The sequence below is a fragment of the Physeter macrocephalus genome, chromosome 18 (assembly GCF_002837175.3).
Source record: "Physeter macrocephalus isolate SW-GA chromosome 18, ASM283717v5, whole genome shotgun sequence".
NCBI lineage: Eukaryota > Metazoa > Chordata > Mammalia > Artiodactyla > Physeteridae > Physeter > Physeter macrocephalus.
Genome location: NC_041231.1, coordinates 31930194 through 31952240, shown reverse-complemented (window position 1 = coordinate 31952240; position 22047 = coordinate 31930194). Strand labels below are relative to the sequence as shown.

General features: G+C 47.8%; 1 protein-coding gene across 4 annotated transcripts in view; it reads left to right on the top strand.

Moving 5' to 3' along the window:
- PTPRG (protein tyrosine phosphatase receptor type G) overlaps positions 1-22047 on the top strand; it is a 761444-nt gene that overhangs the window by 658056 nt on the left and 81341 nt on the right. For 3 of the 4 annotated variants that reach the window (XM_024124118.3, XM_024124115.3, XM_024124117.3), the window contains one exon: positions 9464-9596. In XM_024124118.3, the coding sequence (XP_023979886.1) occupies positions 9464-9596 (133 nt within the window). The remainder of the gene's footprint in view (positions 1-9463; positions 9597-22047) is intronic. The other variant, XM_024124116.3, reaches the window with a different exon arrangement.

Here is a 22047-nt window from a genome sequence, read left to right as displayed (position 1 = left end):
TATATGTATATGATTTCACATATATATATGTGTGTGTATGTATATATGTATATATATATATATATGTATGTATATGATTCCACTTATGTGAGGTACCTAGAATGTAGTCAAGCCGTAAGGCAGGAAGTAGGATGGTGCTTGCCAGGAGCCAGGGGTCGGGGTGATGGGGAATTGCTGTTTAAAAGGTGCAGAGTTTCAGTTTTGCAGATGAAAAACAGATTCTGGAAATCGGTTGCACAACAGTGTGATATGCTTACCCCTACTGAACTGTACTGTTAGAGATGGTTAAGGCGGTGACTTTTATGTGTGTTCTACCACAGTTTTTTAAAAAAAAAAAACCAGTGCCTTAATTCACAGCTGCGGGTGGTTTTGAAGGAGTGGCCTTATCAGAACAAATGCAGTCCAGTTGTGCGCGACCGAGCCCAGCTGTAGATGTCTGAGTGTGCAGGTAGCTCTGCTTCTAATCTTTCTTGAAAAGTGAAAGAATCCTACTTTCCCCGACTCCTGAGAGTGGCCTCTCAGATCCAAGCTCATTTTAGTCTTAACCACGTAGGGGTTCTTGTCCTGAAGCAGAAGTTGAGCCCTCACTGTGGGGTAGGAAGCGTTTCAGAAAGGTCCATCTGATGTCTCACTGCCTGTAGCATTTATAGTACATTGTACTCCGTTTTTATTTGCTTCTACTGGGATGAGAGCCAAGCCAGTAAAAGGCAAACAGCATTAATTCAGTGATGACATATGCCACTGAAAACTGTTTTTCTTTTTTTTTTTTTTTTTTTTTTTTTTTAATTTTTTGGAAAAAGCAGAATGGAGGCACTTTACTCAGATTCTGGTGGATGCTGAAATAAAAGCTGGGAGGAGGAAGGGCTGTGGGGAGGTCATTAAACCCTACCTCCCTCCTGCAGATGCTCAGAGAGGGTTAGGTATTAGACAGCATTTTGCTGTAAGTTTCCACTGGAAGACATTTCTGAAACCGGCTCATTCTCTGAGTCCCGGCCCTGCCTGGCCTCACATCTTCTGACCCTCCTAGCAGCCCCTCATCTGCACATCACATCCATGGGGGGAGAGGGGGGTGTAAGTTGATACCTCCTTTCCATTTTTATCCTCTTACACACAGACCAGCAAGATGCAGCCCTGGAAAGAGTATGAAGAAGGTCCAAGTTCACAGAGAGGAATGGCCCACGTTTATAGATGGAGCAACTGTCTGGTTCATTTCTAATTGGTTGAAAAATAAAATCTCTTTGAAAATAAATATGGAATTGGGAAAGCTGCCTGGTCGGAAGCAGCCTCTTCTCTTGAGCTGAATTAGTAATTTCAGATTCCTGGTCAGGAGTTTTATTAAACCATGATTTTTGCTTTTGATGATAAGGCCTTTGTAAAAGTCCCAGGTGTGTGCATTGTTCTGCTGATCCTTTGGGTCACAGTGCCATCCTGCAGACAGAAATTCGACTGGCCAGAGGGAGCTGGCAGCAGGAGTCAGGAGTGAAGAAAGCAGGTCTGATGTGAGACATTAGGGAGCAGTGGGGACTGTGGCAAACTGATGAGCCATGCCCTGTCTTAGAGAGTGTGCTGCTTGGTTCTAGCTGGTGTTTGCCACGTGGGAATTCAGACCTGTGTTGCTAGCCAGTTTTGAACATTTCCAGGAGAAGATTCCCTTTTTTTTAATTTTTAATTTTGATTTTTTTGTGAACGCTATCGTTTATTAAATCTTGGCAACTGACTCACAATTTAATTAATAATTCCCAGGGGAGGGATGCCAGGCCGGACGTGTCCCCTGCATCGGCAGGCGGATTCTCAACCACTGTGCCACCAGGGAAGCCCCAGAATATATGTATTTGTAACCCACAATCATGTCTCTGCAACAGTGGTTTAGCTAATGCCAGGGCTCCAGAAAAATGAGACAAATTTTGTGGCCCTATAAAAAAGCGGCCGCCTGTTTACCTCACACCCATTAGGGGGGCTACCACGAAACCCCCAAACCAAAGCAAAATAGAAAATAAGGTGTTGGTGAAGATGTGAAGAAATGGGGACCTTTGTGTCCTGTTGGTGGGAATGTAAAGTGGTGCAGCCACTTGGGAAACAGTATGGAGGTTCCCCGCAAAATTAAAAATAGCATATTACCATATGATCCAGCATTCCCACTTACGGGTATTTACCCGAGAGAATTGGAAGCAGGGTCTTGAAGAGATATTTGTACACTCATGTTCATAGCAGCATTATAGTAGCCAAGGGGTGGAAGCAACCCAAATGACCGATGAATAGATGAACAAAATGTGGTGTATACCTATAGTGGAATATTATTCAGCCTTAAAAAAGGAAATCGTGTCACATGCTACAGCGTGGATGAACCTTGAGGACTTATTTCATTAGTGAAATAAGCCAGTCCCCAAAAGACAAATGTATATATATATGTATATGATTTCACATATATATATGTGTGTGTATGTATATATGTATATATATATATATATGTATGTATATGATTCCACTTATGTGAGGTACCTAGAATGTAGTCAAGCCGTAAGGCAGGAAGTAGGATGGTGCTTGCCAGGAGCCAGGGGTCGGGGTGATGGGGAATTGCTGTTTAAAAGGTGCAGAGTTTCAGTTTTGCAGATGAAAAACAGATTCTGGAAATCGGTTGCACAACAGTGTGATATGCTTACCCCTACTGAACTGTACTGTTAGAGATGGTTAAGGCGGTGACTTTTATGTGTGTTCTACCACAGTTTTTTAAAAAAAAAAAACCAGTGCCTTAATTCACAGCTGCGGGTGGTTTTGAAGGAGTGGCCTTATCAGAACAAATGCAGTCCAGTTGTGCGCGACCGAGCCCAGCTGTAGATGTCTGAGTGTGCAGGTAGCTCTGCTTCTAATCTTTCTTGAAAAGTGAAAGAATCCTACTTTCCCCGACTCCTGAGAGTGGCCTCTCAGATCCAAGCTCATTTTAGTCTTAACCACGTAGGGGTTCTTGTCCTGAAGCAGAAGTTGAGCCCTCACTGTGGGGTAGGAAGCGTTTCAGAAAGGTCCATCTGATGTCTCACTGCCTGTAGCATTTATAGTACATTGTACTCCGTTTTTATTTGCTTCTACTGGGATGAGAGCCAAGCCAGTAAAAGGCAAACAGCATTAATTCAGTGATGACATATGCCACTGAAAACTGTTTTTCTTTTTTTTTTTTTTTTTTTTTTTAATTTTTTGGAAAAAGCAGAATGGAGGCACTTTACTCAGATTCTGGTGGATGCTGAAATAAAAGCTGGGAGGAGGAAGGGCTGTGGGGAGGTCATTAAACCCTACCTCCCTCCTGCAGATGCTCAGAGAGGGTTAGGTATTAGACAGCATTTTGCTGTAAGTTTCCACTGGAAGACATTTCTGAAACCGGCTCATTCTCTGAGTCCCGGCCCTGCCTGGCCTCACATCTTCTGACCCTCCTAGCAGCCCCTCATCTGCACATCACATCCATGGGGGGAGAGGGGGGTGTAAGTTGATACCTCCTTTCCATTTTTATCCTCTTACACACAGACCAGCAAGATGCAGCCCTGGAAAGAGTATGAAGAAGGTCCAAGTTCACAGAGAGGAATGGCCCACGTTTATAGATGGAGCAACTGTCTGGTTCATTTCTAATTGGTTGAAAAATAAAATCTCTTTGAAAATAAATATGGAATTGGGAAAGCTGCCTGGTCGGAAGCAGCCTCTTCTCTTGAGCTGAATTAGTAATTTCAGATTCCTGGTCAGGAGTTTTATTAAACCATGATTTTTGCTTTTGATGATAAGGCCTTTGTAAAAGTCCCAGGTGTGTGCATTGTTCTGCTGATCCTTTGGGTCACAGTGCCATCCTGCAGACAGAAATTCGACTGGCCAGAGGGAGCTGGCAGCAGGAGTCAGGAGTGAAGAAAGCAGGTCTGATGTGAGACATTAGGGAGCAGTGGGGACTGTGGCAAACTGATGAGCCATGCCCTGTCTTAGAGAGTGTGCTGCTTGGTTCTAGCTGGTGTTTGCCACGTGGGAATTCAGACCTGTGTTGCTAGCCAGTTTTGAACATTTCCAGGAGAAGATTCCCTTTTTTTAAATTTTTTATTTTGGCAAACTGATGAGCCATGCCCTGTCTTAGAGAGTGTGCTGCTTGGTTCTAGCTGGTGTTTGCCACGTGGGAATTCAGACCTGTGTTGCTAGCCAGTTTTGAACATTTCCAGGAGAAGATTCCCTTTTTTTTAATTTTTAATTTTGATTTTTTTGTGAACGCTATCGTTTATTAAATCTTGGCAACTGACTCACAATTTAATTAATAATTCCCAGGGGAGGGATGCCAGGCCGGACACATCTGTGGGCTGCCAGTTCACACAACCCGTGGCAGGCAGGAATCAAAGGGCTAGGCCTGCTGGCAAAACCAAACCAGTTGGACAAATCAGAAATGGAGGCAAGAAGGAGGTGCATTAACCCAGAGGTCCTGCGCTTTTCCTGGTGTCAGGATTCGGGCATCAGGGAGAGAGGCAAACCTTCCAGGAACAGGGCAGCCGAGCTCTGCTGGACCTTTCAGGAGGCAGCTGGGATACAAGTGAAGCTCTGAATGAAAGCGAGCCGCTGCTAACAGTTGGGAGCATCTAATTTTATCACACTGTCAGCGCCGTTGCTTGGTTCCATTGAAGGGAAGAACGAACGTTCTCTGGACGCGGGCGCTGTGCTCAGTGCTTGACTGGTCACGGCTGGCTTTCTGAGGATGCAGCCCATGGGATGCAGTCACACATTCCTGTGCTCAGAAGGCCCTGTGTTTGCCTTCATGTTCTGCTGTCGTTTCCTGAAACTCTTTAATCATTTCTGAACAAGAGGCCCCGTGATTTCGTTTTGCATCTGGCACAATCTGCTTTGCACGGATTATCTCATTTAATCCTTCTATCCTTCTAAGTCCCCTGAGAGGTGAGCATTATCATCTGTTTCCCCTTGACAGAGGAGCGACCAGAGGCTCAGAGACAGGCAGTCACTTATCCAAAGTCACACAGCTAGAAAGGCCTAAGCCAGAATTTGTAATCAGGTCTGCCTGACTCTGAAGGGCAGGATCTTGGTTTCTCTGAAAAGTTGACAGTATGTTCTAGTCTCTGGGGGCCTTGACGTGGGGAAGATTGTCAGGAGACTGAAGCAAAGGAGGAAAAGAGTGTATACCCAGCTCAGGCGGCACGTTACGTGTCCCTGGTAGCTTCTGGTAGTTCACTGTTTGATTATACTTTCTCCTTTGAGGGCCTGCTGGGCCACAGATGGAGTCACGCAGCGGGACAAGCGTCTCTCCTGAAGGATGGCAAGAAGCATCGTGCAGTCTTGTCTCACGGCAGACTTTGAGGTTCTGGCTCTTCGCTGGCGGTCTCCTCACAGGCAGCCCCCTGCTGCTGATTCCCATAGAACCCATCTGAGGTTCTGTGTGGTTGCCACACATGCCCTCATTTATTACAGGGGGATTCAGATCCAGCAAACACCCGATGGGCACTCAGCATCTGCCTGGCGCCGTGCTAGGGTGTTGAAGAGGGAGAGGATGGTGGTGGTGATGATGATAATTAGTGATGCTGTGAGTGGTGGGTGGGGATGGTGATGATCACTCATCACAGTTGATCATGTTAACCAGGTGCTTATGGTTGCCAGGCAACAGGCTAAGCGTTTGATTGCATTAGCTCATGTAATCCTCACGCCACCCACGATGTAGTGAGCAGCATTATTATTTCTATTTACAGATGAGGAAACTGAGGCCCAGAGAGGTTAAGTAACTTGCCCAGAGTTGCACAGCTAGTAGGAGACAGAGCTTTATTACTGTTCTATATACAGAGACAGTCAGCCCTGCTTTGGGGGACCTGACAGTAAGTAGTAAAAGAGCACTTGTAATTGAGTGTGATGTGTGCCGTAAAAGAAGTGCACAGTGACAACCACCATGACGAGAATGAGAGTATTTACTTAGCATTTGCTCAATGCCGGGCACACTTCTAAGCATTCTACGTGCATCTTAAGTTTTCCCACCACCTCTGTGAAGTAGGTTCTTTTATCCCATTTTATAGATGAAGAACTCCAGGCCTAAACTGATTTAAGTTATTGGTTAGAGGTCACCTAGAAGGTCGCAGAGCCAGGATTTGAAGCTGTGATCTTTGCCCTCCAGAGCACAGACCGAGGGTTTGGGGAGGCTTCACAGAGAAGGTAGCACCTGAACCAGGATTGAGGGATCAAGAGGAGCTTCTGAGGGCGGGATGGGAAAGGTGTTCCTGGCAGTGAGATCAGCAGGGACAAAGGCAGAGAGGTGGGACCATGGCCCAGCATGGTCACTGGGTGGGTGGGTGTGGCCGGAACCCCTTGCAGGGGGCGCAGCAGGATATGATGGGGTGGGAGGAAGGCCCACTCAGGAAGGGTTTTGCTGTCCCTGAGGGCAGTGTGGGATTCCTCAGGACAGTGACAGGAACAGATTCCACATGACTGCACGGCCATGGAATGAAATTCCAGGCTCCTGGTACTGCGAAGACCAAGCAGTACTGTGAATTTTAACATGAACTCAGCTTTATCGTGCCCACATGGAAATCCAGTAGCACTCCTATATTTGCCTGACCTTTATGTAAAAGACGCGGGCAAATCTGGCTGCCAGTCATTAGTCCAGGCCAAGATTAAACCGCTGTCAGAATAATTTCCTTAGGCCTCTCTCTCACACTGCGAGCTGTGGCCGGCCTGAGTTCTCCTCCATAGAAACCGTCATTCGGGGGGCTGTCCAGAGAAGGATTTCTGATGTGTTCACTCCTCCATCCCCTCACAAAAACAACAACAACAAAAAACCTTACACAGCGCCATGAAATATTAGAAAGAGAAGCAGCTCCGTGGTGAAACCCGAGGGACAATTTTGGCGAAGGGTCCTTTTCAGCGATTGAGGATGAGGAGGACCTGGCGTTTGCATTCGGTCTCCTCCCCATAGCTGCCTGCTGTGTAGTAGCCCAGGCAAGAATCCTTTTCTGTAAGAAGGCAAGGAAAGAAAGAAGACCCTGTGTATGCAGGGGCTTCCCACGGTGGATACCATCCGGGCTTGGGGATTCCCCACTGCCAGCCAGATTATTACCTGGCTGGGCTGCCCCCTGCTGGAGCCCCGCAAAATTATCCTCATTTGCAACTGTGGTTCTTGCCGCACGTGTATTTACACATTCTAACCCAGTTAACTCATACCGTGTAAGAGCTACATAATCAAAATCCCACAAATTCCCAATTAAAATCCCTGCTTTAATCTAAAAGTACAAGAACAATGGGGGAAAGTGTGGATGGCGGCCAGAGCTTTGCAATTAAAGCATTATATTGAGGGATAGACGGCACATCTGATGCTTGTCTGCCTCAGCTTACTATACTGCAGTGATTTCCACTGCAAGCCCTGGGGCCTAAAAGCGGTGCCCGTAATTCAGCCTACAGACCCTGGCTGAGGTGGCCTCTAACGCTCCATCTTGGCGGCCCCCCCTTGTTCTCCTACCCCACCGCTTCAGTGCACTCTCTCCAGAGCACATGTGCCCTTGCCCTTGGCCTGGCTAACTCCCCTTCCTCCTTCAGCTCCCACCCGAACCGTCAGGAAGCCCCTCCAGAATTCCTGGGCTAGGACAGCTGTTCCCACCCCCGTACCCGTTGTGCTTCCCCTGGCGTCACATTCATTTTATTCTAATTGCTTGGTCATGTGTCTGCTTCTCCCCCTGTAAATTCCTGCCCCACGGGCACAGGGTTGTTCCTGTCTGATGTTCTGCTGCATCTGCCTCCCCTAGCACCGTGCCTGACACACAGTCGGGGCTTGACAAATAGCTGCCTGATGAAAAATTGTGGAGCAAGGGATATCGAGAAATGGGCTGGCACAGTTAGGAAGGCAGTTTATAAACCGCCGGCTGCCCTGCTGTGATTCTTAATCACAGTGTGCCTCCCTTGCCTGCCTCTGTGTCTTTTTACCCGTGAGCTGGGCATAAATCTGGCCCTGCCTGTGCATGAAACAAAGGAGGGCATCAAGGTCCAGTACATTCGAGGAAACCCAGTAAAAACCCCGTAACCCATTTCTTCTTCACTCCAGGTCTTGCCTGTTTAGCACTCTCCTCTCAGGGACAGTTAGTTATCTCTTTCCTGCTCGGCCCACCTCCTCTCTCTTGGAAACGCAGCCTGATTAGCCCTGCATTTAGTCCATCCAGCAGACGGACGCTTGCGGCTGGCTGCAGGCTGGCCTCGTTTTTGCAGAGCGGGAGGAATCCTTGCTGAGCACGGGTCAGCCTGCAGCCAGCTGTGGATGATTCCGTGGGCTTCTCCTCGCGGTCACAGTGAACCTTCGCTTTCTCGCCGCGTGCCTCTCGTGACCGTCTCTGTGTACCCGGGCTCTCCCCAGCCCCGCACCGCATCTGAGCTTCATTCGGGCGACCTGGAGATTTCCAGGCATTGACCCCACGGTTCAAGAGACTAGGTTCTCACCTGAGGCTGCTGGGGACTTGTGAAGATCCTCGGGGCCTGAGAGAGACAGGAGGGGCTGCTGGGGTAAGAGGCGCTGGTTGACCAGAGGGAATCCGGGACCATTTCACGAGCTTCCCCGGTTAACCCCTGCACTGGCTGCTGTCGAGTAGCCGATGTGCGCTAGGAGGAGAGCAAGGCGTGGCTGCCAGCCTGAGAGCTTTTAGAAGGATGGGGAGAGGGGGCGGGCGGGAGATGAGATCAGAGGAAAAGCTTTTGAACCATATTTGAGGAAACACAGGATCTCTAGGGATCTGGGTGGTGGGAACTGGTAGGCAGAGGAATCTGGGTGCTCCTGCTGGGATGTGCTGTTGCTGAGACTTCGAGTGGCTCGTTGAGATTCTGCGGTGAGAGCACCATTGACTTAGCTTGAGCCCTGCCCCTACCCTTGGCCAGGAGCCTGGGGGGCCCACATTGGACAGTTGTGCCCCCAGGACTGTCTGTTAGGGAGAGGTGGTCTCCCACAGCAGAAATGGGTGCAGTTCCTAGAGGAAGGGGTAACAGATGCTAAGCAGACAAAGAAAGACAGACCCATTGTAGTCACAGCCGGTTACCTCAGTAAAACCCATCGTTGCCTCCATCCCTCCTGCCTTGGCACGCCTGCCAGGCTCCCCCGCCTCTTTCCACGGGCAAGTTTTGTGCTACATTCCGACTTGAGCACCTTTCTTCAGTGTATCCAAAGGCCGCTCGGGGACAGTAATGCTCTTGGAGTGAGGCTGGGTCTCTGTCTTCCGTGCAGCTCTTCTTAACAACGTCTTGCACGCTACCTGCAAATCCGTCCCACCGGCGATTACAGGGTGCAGCCTGCAGAAAAGGTCCCGTTTGGCTTGGGACTCAGTGGGAAGCAGTGTGGGCTGCAGGTTGCCCCTCGTCACCAGGTAGCCTTGTTCTCCAGAAACCACCCAAAACTGGAGCAGAAATCCCCATCCACTCTGGCTCCCCAGCCCCCCGGCTCGGCTGGCCTCTGTCCTCTAACTGGCGCGGTTTCTCTTTGCAGCAGAAAAGAACACCTCTGGAATGATAAGCCGCCCTTCTCCAGGGAGGATGGAGTGGATCGTCCCTCTCATTGTGGTGTCAGCCTTGACCTTCGTGTGCCTCATCCTTCTCATTGCCGTGCTCGTTTACTGGAGGTGAGTCAGCCAGGCAGCCCTGACAGAGAGGGTGTGGGCGTCGGGTCGTGCTGTCAGCGTGCTGCCCTGGCGGGGGGTGGCTGGCCCGAGGGGAGGGGAAGCCCATGGCCTCTTCATTCAGAAAGGTAAGGTAGCTGGAGTGTTTCTAGCGTCACCACCTGGGAGATCCGCTTTATCTGCAAGAAGCCGGTGGGATAGAGCCACTACTGAGATGAAGGCGCTCGTGATGAGCTGCTAGGATTTAGTGCCAGAGAGGCTTTTGCTTGGGAATCAGGGAGATCCGGGTTCAAATCCCAGGCCTGCTACTTGCTGGCAACAAATCCCATTTCCACTTTGAGCTGTAGTTCCTAAACCTGCCAGATGAGTTAATAAGTTTCATAGCATTCCCAGTTTCCCTGAGACCATGCTTCACTTTGTCGCATCCACATAATAGCTCCTCTTGACCTGAAAATTTTTTTCATAGCCCTTCGCTGAAAATTCGGTGATAGGGAAACGTTTATCATGTTATGTGGCATTTAATACACATAGGATAAAGATGGCTGATGGTAAGTCATCCTTATGTTAGCATCATCCTTGAACTGGTTCTCACTGCTTCCCACGGGAAGCCTGCTTGCAGCTTCTATTTAAAAGTTGTGTGTTTTTTTTTCAGCTACGCTCTCTCAGCCGGTTTAACTGAGTGAAGCAGGCTGGCCCACGTGGCTGGCCTGGCTGCCTTCACCTCTCAGACTGATGTAGGAAGCTTCTGCCCTTTAACAAGCTTCATCAGTGATGAATAGGTGTCATATTTCCCTCCCTCCATCCCTTCTTTCCATTCATTTGATGAATTTTGAGCCCCTGTTGTGTGCCAGACACTCTTCTCTCACGGAGCTTACATCTTAGTGGGGGAGACAGGCAATGGATAAAGCAAACAAGGTGGTGGTAAGTGTATAATGGAGAAAACCAAATCTGGAAAGCAGAGGGGGGATGCTGCGGCTTAGCGGTGTGTGGTCAGAGTGGTTAAGGAAGGCCTACCTGGCGAGTGGTGTTTGTCCAAAGACCTAAAGGAGGAAGGAGTCAAATGGGCTCCATCTGGGGCATGGTCCAAGCACAGGAAACAGCATGTGCAAAGGTCCTGAGGCAGGAGTGCGCCTCGTATGTTCCAGGAATGGCCGAGAGGTGTGGCTGGAGCAGGTGAGAATGGGGGAGAGTGGTAGGAGAGGGTATCAGGAAGAAACAGGATGGAAGGGAGTTGGGTCAGGTACTGCTTTGTGGGCCATTGTAAACACATTGCCTTTGACCCTAAGAGAAGTACTGTTTGGTAGAGAAGTGTTGTGATCTAACTTCAGGATTACTTGGCTGTGCTGCAAAGACCACTGAAGAGGAGGAGGGGCAGAAGCAGAGAGAGCAGGTAGAAGACTACTGAACTGGTCCCAGAAGGAGTGATGGTGTCTCCCCTGAGGGCAGCAGTGCAGGTTGTGGAACTGATTGGATACAGATACATTCTGAAGGTGGGATCAACAGAATCTGCTGACAGATTGGCCTGTGTCCCTAGGTCTGTTTTGAGTTGGAAAGAACAAGAGAAAAAGGAAGGGTTCATCCGAGGCTTCCCCAGGCGTCTAACTGTAGCCCTGTTAGTGCTACAGACCAGCTAGATGATGGATTATATTGTGTTTCGGGGTGAGCCTAGTAACGCTAGACTCACCTCCATGCCATCCTTTCTCCCGGACAGTGGTTTGCAAACAAATAGTTGTCTGGAGCCCGTTAGTAAGTGGGAGGCTGCGTAACATGGGTTGAACTGAGCACATAGAGGTAACGAAAGGTCTGCCTGCCCTTCTCTTGGCTCTTTTTGGTGCTGTGTGGTTTTAGTTGCAGACTCCCCACAAAGGAGCGCAGAGAACCCACAGCTGCCCCAGGCTGGGTAACCCTAGCAACCCCAGTGTGAAAAAGTTCCTGTTCGAAATAGTTCTAGCAAAAACCTCAGGGTTGTTTCTGGTTGGCCCACCTTGGCTCTCTGCCTGCCTGAGAGTGGATCACTCTGACCAAAGAAGACCACGGACATTTGGCCAAGCAGACACGTTGAGGGCAAGCTGCTTACAGGAAGGGGCTGTGCAATGTCATAAAGAGAGCTTTCAAGACCCTTACATTCAAGGTGTTTTTTCCCATTAGAAATTCACACTGTTTATATTTTTGAAAAACTCAGTGCGTCTGAATCAAAAATATGTATTAATACATTATTATTTCATGTTTAAAATATATTTATAGTGTCATATATATTACCTATATATATATATATATATATATATATATATACACACACACATATATATGTTTATATTCAAAGCTTGGTTTAAAGTAACCAGAGCTTTAAACCTCCTCCAGTAGACGCTGCCTGTGAGTTTTTACCAAACTCCTAACGTCAGTACACAAAAATGAGCGGGAAGGAGAAAATTCTTACAGAGCAAGCAAAGTAAAATTGAACTAGCTTCAGGATGGACGAGTTTGCTAAGCATGAGAACAGCCTAGAGGGATAAAGACCTTTTTAATGTCCATCTTTGTTTTTTCTTTATTATTAACGTGAAAGAGGGGAAGCGTTGGGGAGCTCACACAGAAAATGGGTAAATGCAGAAAAGATGGGTATTTCCCTTCGACGATGCAGTTTTGAAGCTAGACCAGCTGTGCTCTTCTCCTGCCTTTTGAGGCACGGTGAGAGTGGATGATTGGCAAACAGACTTGACCTAAGTAGAGCATCGAGGCAGATCAAAACCTTCTGGAGTGTTTCCTCAGGTGGCAGGCCTTGACCCTGGGGGTTCCAACCAGCTCGCCACGGTTGCAGTTTCTACAACCAAGGACTGAGCCTTTACAGCTACTGCTCTGGTTTCTGTGTATTCACGTAGGGCTCTTTTCACTGCAATTGCATGGGTTCATGAAACCGTTGGAAATGAATGCCGAGGACTCTGGATTGTTTCTCCACTAGTGTCCCTTGCGCGATGTTGGTGTCTGCTGATGTTCACAGAGTCCTTCTTGAGCACCAGCTGCTGTGCCAAGCCCTCGCCAGGCCCCATCTCCTGGGACCCTTACGACAAATTTGTAGGTTACCATCCCCGTATTAAAAGTAAGGGGCATGGGCTTCCCTGGTGGCGCAGTGGTTGCGCGTCCGCCTGCCGATGCAGGGGAACGAGGCCCGAAAAAAAAAAAAAAAAAAAAAAAAAAAAAAAAGTAAGGGGCAGAAGCTCAGGGCGGGCACGTGACTCGTGAAGGGTTCTGCGGGAAGTGGTGGACCCTGGTTTTGAACACGAGATGTCTTCAATCGAGAATCCATAAACGTATTGAACCCCTGAGATACATACCTGGTACTACACTGAATCCTGTGGAGGCTGAGCGTGATGGCTGTTCAGCTCTAAGTCACAGGGACTTGGGATCCGTGGGCCCAAGTAAGGCCAGTGCCTTTACCGTTAGACTCAGCTGCTTTCTTTGACCAGGGAAGGGAAAGGGAACCAACATTTGTTGAAATGCCCGCCGTGGGCTAAGGAGTGTGCATTGCTCTCATCCACTACTGGTCAGAACCATTTCTGTTACAGCTGACAGAGACCTCTTCCAAACTGCCTTAAGCACAGGAAAGAAAGAGTTGGTTGATTCGTGACGTTGGATGTTCAGACGCATCAGGCCCAGCTCTTTTCGGAAGACAGCAAGGAAAACGGGGCTCGGCATGTTTTGTGAGCCTCTTTCTCCCTCACTCCGTCTCTGGGATCTGCGCTCTCTCTGTCTGTATGGTCTTTTCTCTTGGGAAGGCCCTCTGACTGTTTCCACATGGTGGCCTCTGGCCCATGTTGGACTTATATCCCCCCATCCCAGTGGAAAGGGAATTTCTCTCCTCCAATAGTGCCACTTAAACCCCAAGATGGCATGTCTTAGGACTGACTCAGGTTATTTGCCCATCCCCAGAGCCCTCTGGCAGCCAGGACTTGTCAGGCCTGGGTCTTATATTTAACTCTGGAGCCCAGAAATGAGGACATTGCCCTTGAAACCACATGCACTGAAGGTGCATACGGGGTGGTTCCCCAAAGGACCGTCAAGACCCAGAGAGGCCACTGGATGCAGGTGCCAGGCAGACAGAAGAGGGCGGTGTCCCCTCCAAAAGCTGGGAAATCGGAATCAAGGAGGGGGGAGGGATTTGCGCTAAGAAAAGAGAATTCAGACTTGAATAGCAGGGGAAGTACACGTGTAAATAGCCGGAAAGAAACAAGGCAGGCGTGTGAGCTCAGCGCGGCCAGCCTCGGGTTCTCGCTAGGACTCTGGTGTCACACGTGTGTGTGTGTGTCATGCCCTGGAAAAATGAGGGGTGCCTTCAATCCTGTCTCAAGTGCAGGATTATTAAGGAGTGCGTGCAGGAGTTTAGAAGGTTCAGCTAAGGGTTCTGCTATGAAATAATAAAGCTATTTTACTATTCTGTGGGCATTGGAGCCCCTTGCAGCTCCTATTCGGCAGGCGCTTATGGAGTTCCTGCCACACACTGTGCTGGGCCTGGTGATTTAGGGTTGATGTCCCTTCCCCCAAGGCCCTCACAGCCCACTGGGCCACGCAGCCAGGTAAACACAGACTCTGGCGAGTGTATGGAGAGGAGTGAGCCCACGTTGCTGTGACAGCACGCAGGCAGGGCTTGGAGCAGCCCCGGGGGGCAGAGTGGAGTCAGACAAGGCTCCCTGGGGGAGCTGATGCCCGAGCTGGGCCTTGAAGCGCAGCGGTCCCAAGCCAGCGAAGGAGGCATGGCGCTGGAGAGAGAGAACCCGGCCGGCCTCTCGTAAGCAGGCACCTGTGGTTCAGTGTCGCTGGAACAAAGCGTGAGGACAGGAGGGGCCCGATCGCGAAGGCCCCGGATGCCACTGCCTTATCCTGAGAGTGGTGGAAACGCAGGAAGGGCCAAAGCTGCAAGAGGGCAAGACGAAAAGCGGCAAACACTGGGAAGTGAAGTACGAACACGGGCCAGAGTCAGACAGCCTGGATTTGGGGCCAGGCTTTACCAGTCCCTCACCGTGTGGGTCGCCTTAGAGCATGTATTCCTAACGGGAATGTGATCATCCCCAAAGCGGTGAAAATGGGTTTGGGGAAGGTGAAAAAACTGACTTTTTGTATATCAAGCACAGATTATATATATATACCCCCACACACACTCACACACATATCTAGTACATACACAGATATGCAGTTTGTCATTGATATTAAAATTTCATTGGGAGGGTGTGATTAGGAAAAAAAAAAAGTCTATAAAGGCCCCTTAGGGGAGGTGCCTATGAAAAAAAAGGGAGAGAAACACTACCTTAGACAAGACTCCTCCATCACCTTCAGCGTCCTCCTCTGCAAAATAGAGTTAAGAAATGTGCCAGTGAGTTCATGCGAGGATTAGGTCTGAGCACCAGGAAATGCTCATTCCAGTGGCTGGCAGGCGGTGAATATCAGATCCCTGCCTGTAGCGAAAAATACAAATTTAATTCTGGGTCCTGCTGTGCCTAAAGAAAAGTCATTGTTCTCGAATAAAGAAAATCAGGTTTTACAGATCTAAACAGATGCTGTCCCGGACATGTAATCATATCGTAGGACTGCACACACTTCCCAATTATATGTTCACTGCTTAACACATGGCTTGAAAATAACTTTCGGAATTTCTTTCTAGAATTCCTTCTTTTGCATGACCTCAGTTGTACAAAGTACTTATCCTAGCAATAGCTGAAAGTTGCCTGTTGGGAGCTGAGGATAGTAGAAATGTAGGTGAACCTACCAAGCAGAACCACTTTGGGCCAAAAAAGGGAAGGGCGACCATAAAGCTAATGATTGGTTTGGGCGATGCTCTTAATGGGCTTGCAGACAATTCCGGAGGAGCTCACCCTAAGTAACTAAAGATGTGACCCCACCCACGGCCCTGTCCCTTCCGAAACAACACTGAGGCAGGGTGGTCAGCCTGGGCAGTGCCGGAATCAGCTGCTGGAGCTGCTGCAGGAGATACCCGCCGACACCCAGTGGCCTAACCACACGAAGCAGAGTCTTCACCGTGTGAAGTCTGAGGGGGCTTGGGCAGCCCTTTCCCACCTGTGGTGGAGAAAAAATTGATAGAAAAATCGACGAGGCACCTAGCTTTCAACTGCACGGCCCGGGAGTGTAACCCTCCACTCCTGTTTGCCCCCCATTGGCCACAGATGGCCCCTCAGCCCCAAGGACACAGGATAAGTTGGGGAGCGCGCTGATATTCGCGGAGCACAGCCAGAAGTATCCTTAAATATTTAGGCCCTTTGGCATCATTGGGTTAAGAGTATGTTTCCTGAAAGGGACCCCTTTGGAGGCCGATTGTTAGTCTCGTTACATCACATTTGGCCAAAACTAAAAAATATAGGTAGAGACCTCGTATATTTTTGGTCAGCTGGAAGATATACAGAGGTCCATTGGGAGCTATTTGAGCAGCATTTTTACGGGCAGCAGCATGGGTTTGTGGGAGAAGTTTATTTTGAAATACGGCTGGCTGAGATGTTACAGGTAGTTCTCTCTCCGAGTCTCCTTGCAAAGGTCTGCCTTGAAGAGATGTAGTAAAATCCGTAACAATGCAGAAGGTGCTGTAAAGCTAGGAAGAAACATGCAGAGCGTTTTGGCACCAGGGTCAGGGCGGTGGGACAGCTAATAAAGATAAAATCAAGGAAAAATCAATGAGCACTTACCACTTGCCTCCTTTTATAAATGGTGCCCTGTGGGTGCCTTTTAAATAGTGTCACCCATATCAACATGCGATGGTGCAGAGCTGTAATCGTTTCAATTGAAATGAGGGAGAAGAAATCAATTCAGTACTCTTTAAAGTGTGCCATTTTGGCCCTGTTCCTGAAGATGGTAACAAAACGCACCTTTTGAATGACTACAGTCAGAAAGTACATTCCAAGAGCTCCAGCCCCCCATCTTACCAAGACAAGCTGTTAGATGGCATTAATGTGCTGACGTTCCTGAAAAAGACTTGGAGCGGCACAGCTGCTGCCACTCAGAAAGAAGAGGAAATTTTGGAGAAGGTTTCTTTGCGATTTGCATAATTTGAGGTTGATGCTGGGAACAGAGCTATATACAGGGTGTCCAGTCCGTATGCTGGGACATGCAACTTGTTTATTTATTAACTTGTTCCATAGAATACCTTAGCAACTGTGAGCAAGACATGAGCGCCCGCTTCGAATTGTCAGTATTGTGAAGGTATTTTTAATTCTATTTTGTTCTGTAATCTTGAGGAAAATTGCTTTGAAGGTAGCTCTTCTCTCTCTGATGAGCAAAGAAAGTCTTACCCTGACATGGCTTCATATATCTTAAGGCCTAAACAGCCAAGAATCTTTTCTTGAGTATTCACCATAATACACATGTGCTAAGCGGATTAACATTTGAATCCTTGGAATTATTACATCCATTTTGCAGATCAGAAAACTGAGGCTTGGTAAAATCATTAGTCACAGTGTTAATCTTCGGTGGATCCTGGATTTGAACCCAGCCAGTCTGACTTCATTGCCCACTGTGTTAATCATTACCTTGTTTTGCCTAGACGAGGAATAGCTTGTCTGGAGGCATTTACTTCCTTCCACAGCCTGTTTTTATAGCACATGTCTGTGTGTTGAAAAGATCCTATGTTTTGGATTTGCCAAAAACACAAAGGAGAAAACTTGAGGACCAACTGTATGTATTTTCAAGTGTTTTTTAGAAGCCAAATAGATTTTGATGTTGAATAATATCACCTATCTGTTCTGTTCTTAGTTCCAGCTAATCAGTGCTATCGTACCGTGATGACAAATTGAGCATCTTATTGACCGTAATTCTAGCTTGGGAAAGAACTTTCCAGAAGTATAAAACAGCTTTTCTTCTCAGACTCAGATAGGGCTGAGCTAACTACACAGACTCAGGAACAGAAAATGGAAACTCAAAGTGGGAATTGTAACATCTAACCCAGGTTTGTTGCAGTTTGGTGTTAGAAGGATTTCGCTTTCTGATCTGAGAAATTCACATCCCCCTTCAGCCCATGACTGAGCCGTCTGTAAATTCCGTGGTAAATCAGTCAACACCAATTTCGCTTCATAGGCGGATAGAAGAAGGTCTCTCTTTTACTCTCATCTTTAGACGTTCAGAAATTTTGCCCTCTGTTGGTGCCTCCTCATTAAGAGTGCTGTTCGTGAAAGCAAGTGCATTGTGTTGACATTGCGATTTGTCTCTTCCCTGGATGTTCGGGGGAGACAGCGTAGTAAATAGGAAGGGACACAAACCACAAACGTGTGTGGGTTTTGAGTTGGCATAACGGAGCCTCGGGTAGACAAACAGATGTGTGTCAGGTCAAGTGTGGGCATGGGCTAACACCCTTCTTGCTGGAGGAATGGCAAACCACGTGTGCCCAGCGGAGCTCGCATCCCTCCTGGATTCCACAGTAGCAGCCGTGACACTCAGAGCTACTGTGAGCCGGGCACACGCTCTGCGCCCATCTGCTCTAGCAGCGGGCGCTTCCATGCGTGCTCTCTGATGACTGGATTTGGTTTAGGTGTTTGCCCTGCCCCCCTCCACCCCACGAAAGTCACAAAGGAGATGGTGTAATAGCAGTGATCCCTCCCATGCACGTGACTGTGGACAGATAGCAAGGGGGAAACACTGTCAGTCACAACAGTCAATAATGGTGAATTAACGTGAAGCAAACATGACATGACTTAATCCTCATAGCAGCCATGGGTGGTGGCCAAGGTGGCGGGGGCTGTATCACCTTCTTCCGAGGGAGAAGACAGTGTCCAGAAGGGGAGTGGACTTGCCCAGGATCACAAGCTAGTATGTTTGGGAAGTACAGTTGACCTTTGAACAACGCATCTTTGAACTTCAGGGTCAACCCCTTATACTCGGATTTTTTTTAGTAGTCAACACTACGGTAGTATACAATCTGTGTTTGGTGGAATCCATGGAATCACAGGTGTGGAGGAACTGTGGATGTGGAGGGCCAACTACATTATATGCAGATTTTCGACTGTGCAGAGGTCGACACCCTAACCCCCATGTTGTTCAAGAGTCAGCTATATTCACACCTAGGGCTTTGTTTTGTTTTGTCGACCTAAGACCCTTTACAGCTGGCTTGTGTATTCCTTCCTTCATTTGTTCATTCAAAGACATTTCTCAAGCATCTAGTTTGTGTCGGGCGCTGGAGATGCTGCGAGGAGACGGAATTCCTGTCGCAAGGAGCGTGTAGGTTAATGGAGGAGATGAGCAGCTAAACAAAGGTTATCCCAAATAGAGGTCAAAAACTGGCGGCCTCCAGATCTGTTTTATGTAGCTGACTTCTTGTTTTTTTTTGTTTTTTTTTTAAACATGTCCTCCCTCCCTTCCTTCCTTCTTTGCTTCCTTCCTTCCTTTTTTGGCTGTGCCATGCAGCACACAGGAAAACTGGCGCCCTCCAGATCTGTTTTATGTAGCTGACTTCTTGTTTTTTTTTGTTTTTTTTTTTAAACATGTCCTCCCTCCCTTCCTTCCTTCTTTGCTTCCTTCCTTCCTTTTTTGGCTGTTCCATGCAGCACACAGGATCTTAGTTCCCCGACCAGGGATCGAACCCGTGCCCCCTGTAGTGGAAGCGTGGAGTCTTAACCGCCGGACCGCCAGGGAAGTCCTGACATCTTGTTTTTAAAAATCTGAATTATTTTGAAAATAGGAAGATTTTGCTTCAAACCCCAGCTGTCTGGGTTCTCGTGATAAACAGGGAGATCGACATCACTGTTCTCACATCCCCTCGTGGCGCTAGTAGGCTGCACAGAGCCACCTGTGGGCCCCTGCTCGCCAGTCTGCCCGTCTCTGCCCTCCACTTAAATGTGCATTCTTCTATGCAAAATAAAGTCCACTTTTGTGGGCAGGCTCATGCTTTCTGAGGGGATTTGGGGCACATACACAGGCATTGGGTCAGACCAAGCTGCTTTTCTGTGTCTCTTGTGAGGGAGGGCATGAGAATCAAAAGATGGGTTTATATGCAATTCAAGTCTAGAAAAAGCCAAGCTTCCCAGTCGTACTTTTTGGTGGCTTTGTGTGATCACCTTTATCTTTTCTGTAAACAAAGCACTCGCGGGGCCACCTGTATTCTGGGCATCATTCTTTCTTTTATAAACTGGTAAACTGCCCATGTCACTCATCTCTCTGGGGAACCTGTACCTGTAGGTACAGTTCAAGAAGTTTTTTTTTCTAGTCATTAGGAATAACTGTTAGAATCCAGCTCGGCAAAGCCTGACAACGTGTGGAGCCAGTGGGGAGAAGAATGCACATTTCATGATGCCAAAACGTGCTTGCTTCGGAGGGTTGAGTTTCTGAGGACATGGTGGTGTCTTGCTCTGAGATGCTAAAAGCGTGCGGGTTAGGGGGCCTCTAGAGACCCCAGCTGTTCCTGAAGATGGGCAGCTATTTTTTTTTTCTTTCTCTGGGCAGCTCTGTGCGGGGAGATCTGGGTCACGTGGGCGAATCTAGGCAACTTTTGCTCAATAACTGTTTCCCAAACGGCTACTCAGGGGCCTTTCAGAATTCACGAGAACCGTCCGTTGTTATAGTAACCGGCCCCCTGCTGTCGAGTTGGCCCTGAGATGCCAGTTGAAGCTCTTAGAACCAGGGAACACATAGTCATTTAGACAAAAGCAGGGAGAGATTCACCACTAAAGGTTGCCATTTAAACACTATGATACTTAAAAGACAGGATGCACTCTGTTAAGAAGTGAATGGATACATTTTTCAGCCAAGCTGGCTTTTCAGGAAAAGGGAAACTCCTTATAATGTTCAGTCTCTGCTACATAACCAACACCTTTCTTTGGATTTCTCTGAATTAAGTGTCCTCTCTCCCAGGGCTGATCAGGTCTGTCCTGTCGGGTTGCTCAGGTAGCCCCCTCGATTATTCAGGATGTTAGTTTTATGGCATTTGCTTCTCAGCGGAGTGTTGTCAGTTTACAGGGTGGTAGTTTGAAGCGCCTGTGATTGTGTGTGAGGAGAAACTGCGGAGATAGCCGGCTCCGCTCCAAAATTCCCGAAAGAGTGAGTCTGGCAGAATTCAGAGTAGGGCTAAGGGTTGAGAGGAAGTCTAAATATTTTAGGAAGCTGCAAATTTCAAGTTCTTATGAAAATTTGCAAAAACACTCCACACACTCGTGATTTCCTCGGATTAATGTTGGTAGCCGCACTGAGTATGTGCGTGGTTTTGAGGACAGTTGTTGTAGTTGCAGAATATACTCAATAGAGGGAGACAAGAAGTTCTGAATTACAGCACCCTCCCCTTCCCTTCCTCACCCCGACACTTTTTAATCATTTTCCCAAGTTTCGATTCCTCCCTAATTTGGTTTCTGCGCCAAGCACTTTTACCCAACTTGGAGTCTAATAATTAACAAAATAAATGAAAGCTTGTATTAAGGGAGAAGAAAAACCTAATAGTTGAGAATTAGAGGATGTCTATTCCTAGAAGTAGAAAACCACCAAGTAAATCAGAAGTTAACAAATGTTCTTTGAAATCACATAACCTGAATTCAGAGTTCTGCATGGGATCCACTAGAACGTCTAAAAAAGAGAACCTTCCTATATCGGAGTTAGTCTTTACTGTTCTATCAATGGAGTTTGGAAAGAATAGGAATCCTTTCAGTGTGAAATGCTACAGCCCAGCTGGTTTGGGGATTAAATATAATTAAATGAACATTTTCCAGTGTGACAAAAGTGCATCTTTCAAATGCTAGAGCCAAGTCTCCAATCCTCTGGTCATTTCAGTTTTAAGGGGAAACGAAATATCGGACTTTATATTTGGTAATAACTTGCCAACTGCTACCTCCACCTTATCTGAGGAGCCCTCGTACTATTCCACCATCTGTATTGTGAATCAGGAAAGTGTCCAGAGATGAGAGGAACGCATGGGGAAAAGGCAAAATCCCGGATTGGTCTAACAGCACTGAATTCAGAGAAATTTGTGGCAGAAGGGAGGTTCAAATGGTACCCAATAGATTCCTCACAAGTTCTATTTATTCCAATGGTATTTTAAGCCATCCTCTTTGCCAGGGGAGCTTCTCAAAAGCGGAAGGACCAGAGGTCATTATTGGGTTGGTGATATCTTTTTTAAATTTTTTTAAACATCTTTATTGGAGTATAGTTGCTTTACAATGGTGTGTTAGTTTCTGCTTGATGACAAAGTGAATCAGCTGTACATATACATATATCCCCATGTGCCCTCCCTCTTGTTTCTCCCTCCCACCCTCCATATCCCACCCCTCTAGGTGGTCACAGAGCCCTGAGCTGATCTCCCTCTGCTATGTGGCTGCTTCCCACTAGCTATCTATTTTACATTTGGTAGTGTATACATGTCCATGCCACTCTCCCACTTTGTCCCAGCTTACCCTTCCCCCTCCCCGTGTCCTCAAGTCCATTCTCTACGTCTGCGTCTTTATTCCTGTCCTGCCTCTAGGTTCTTCAGACCTTTTTTTTTTAGATT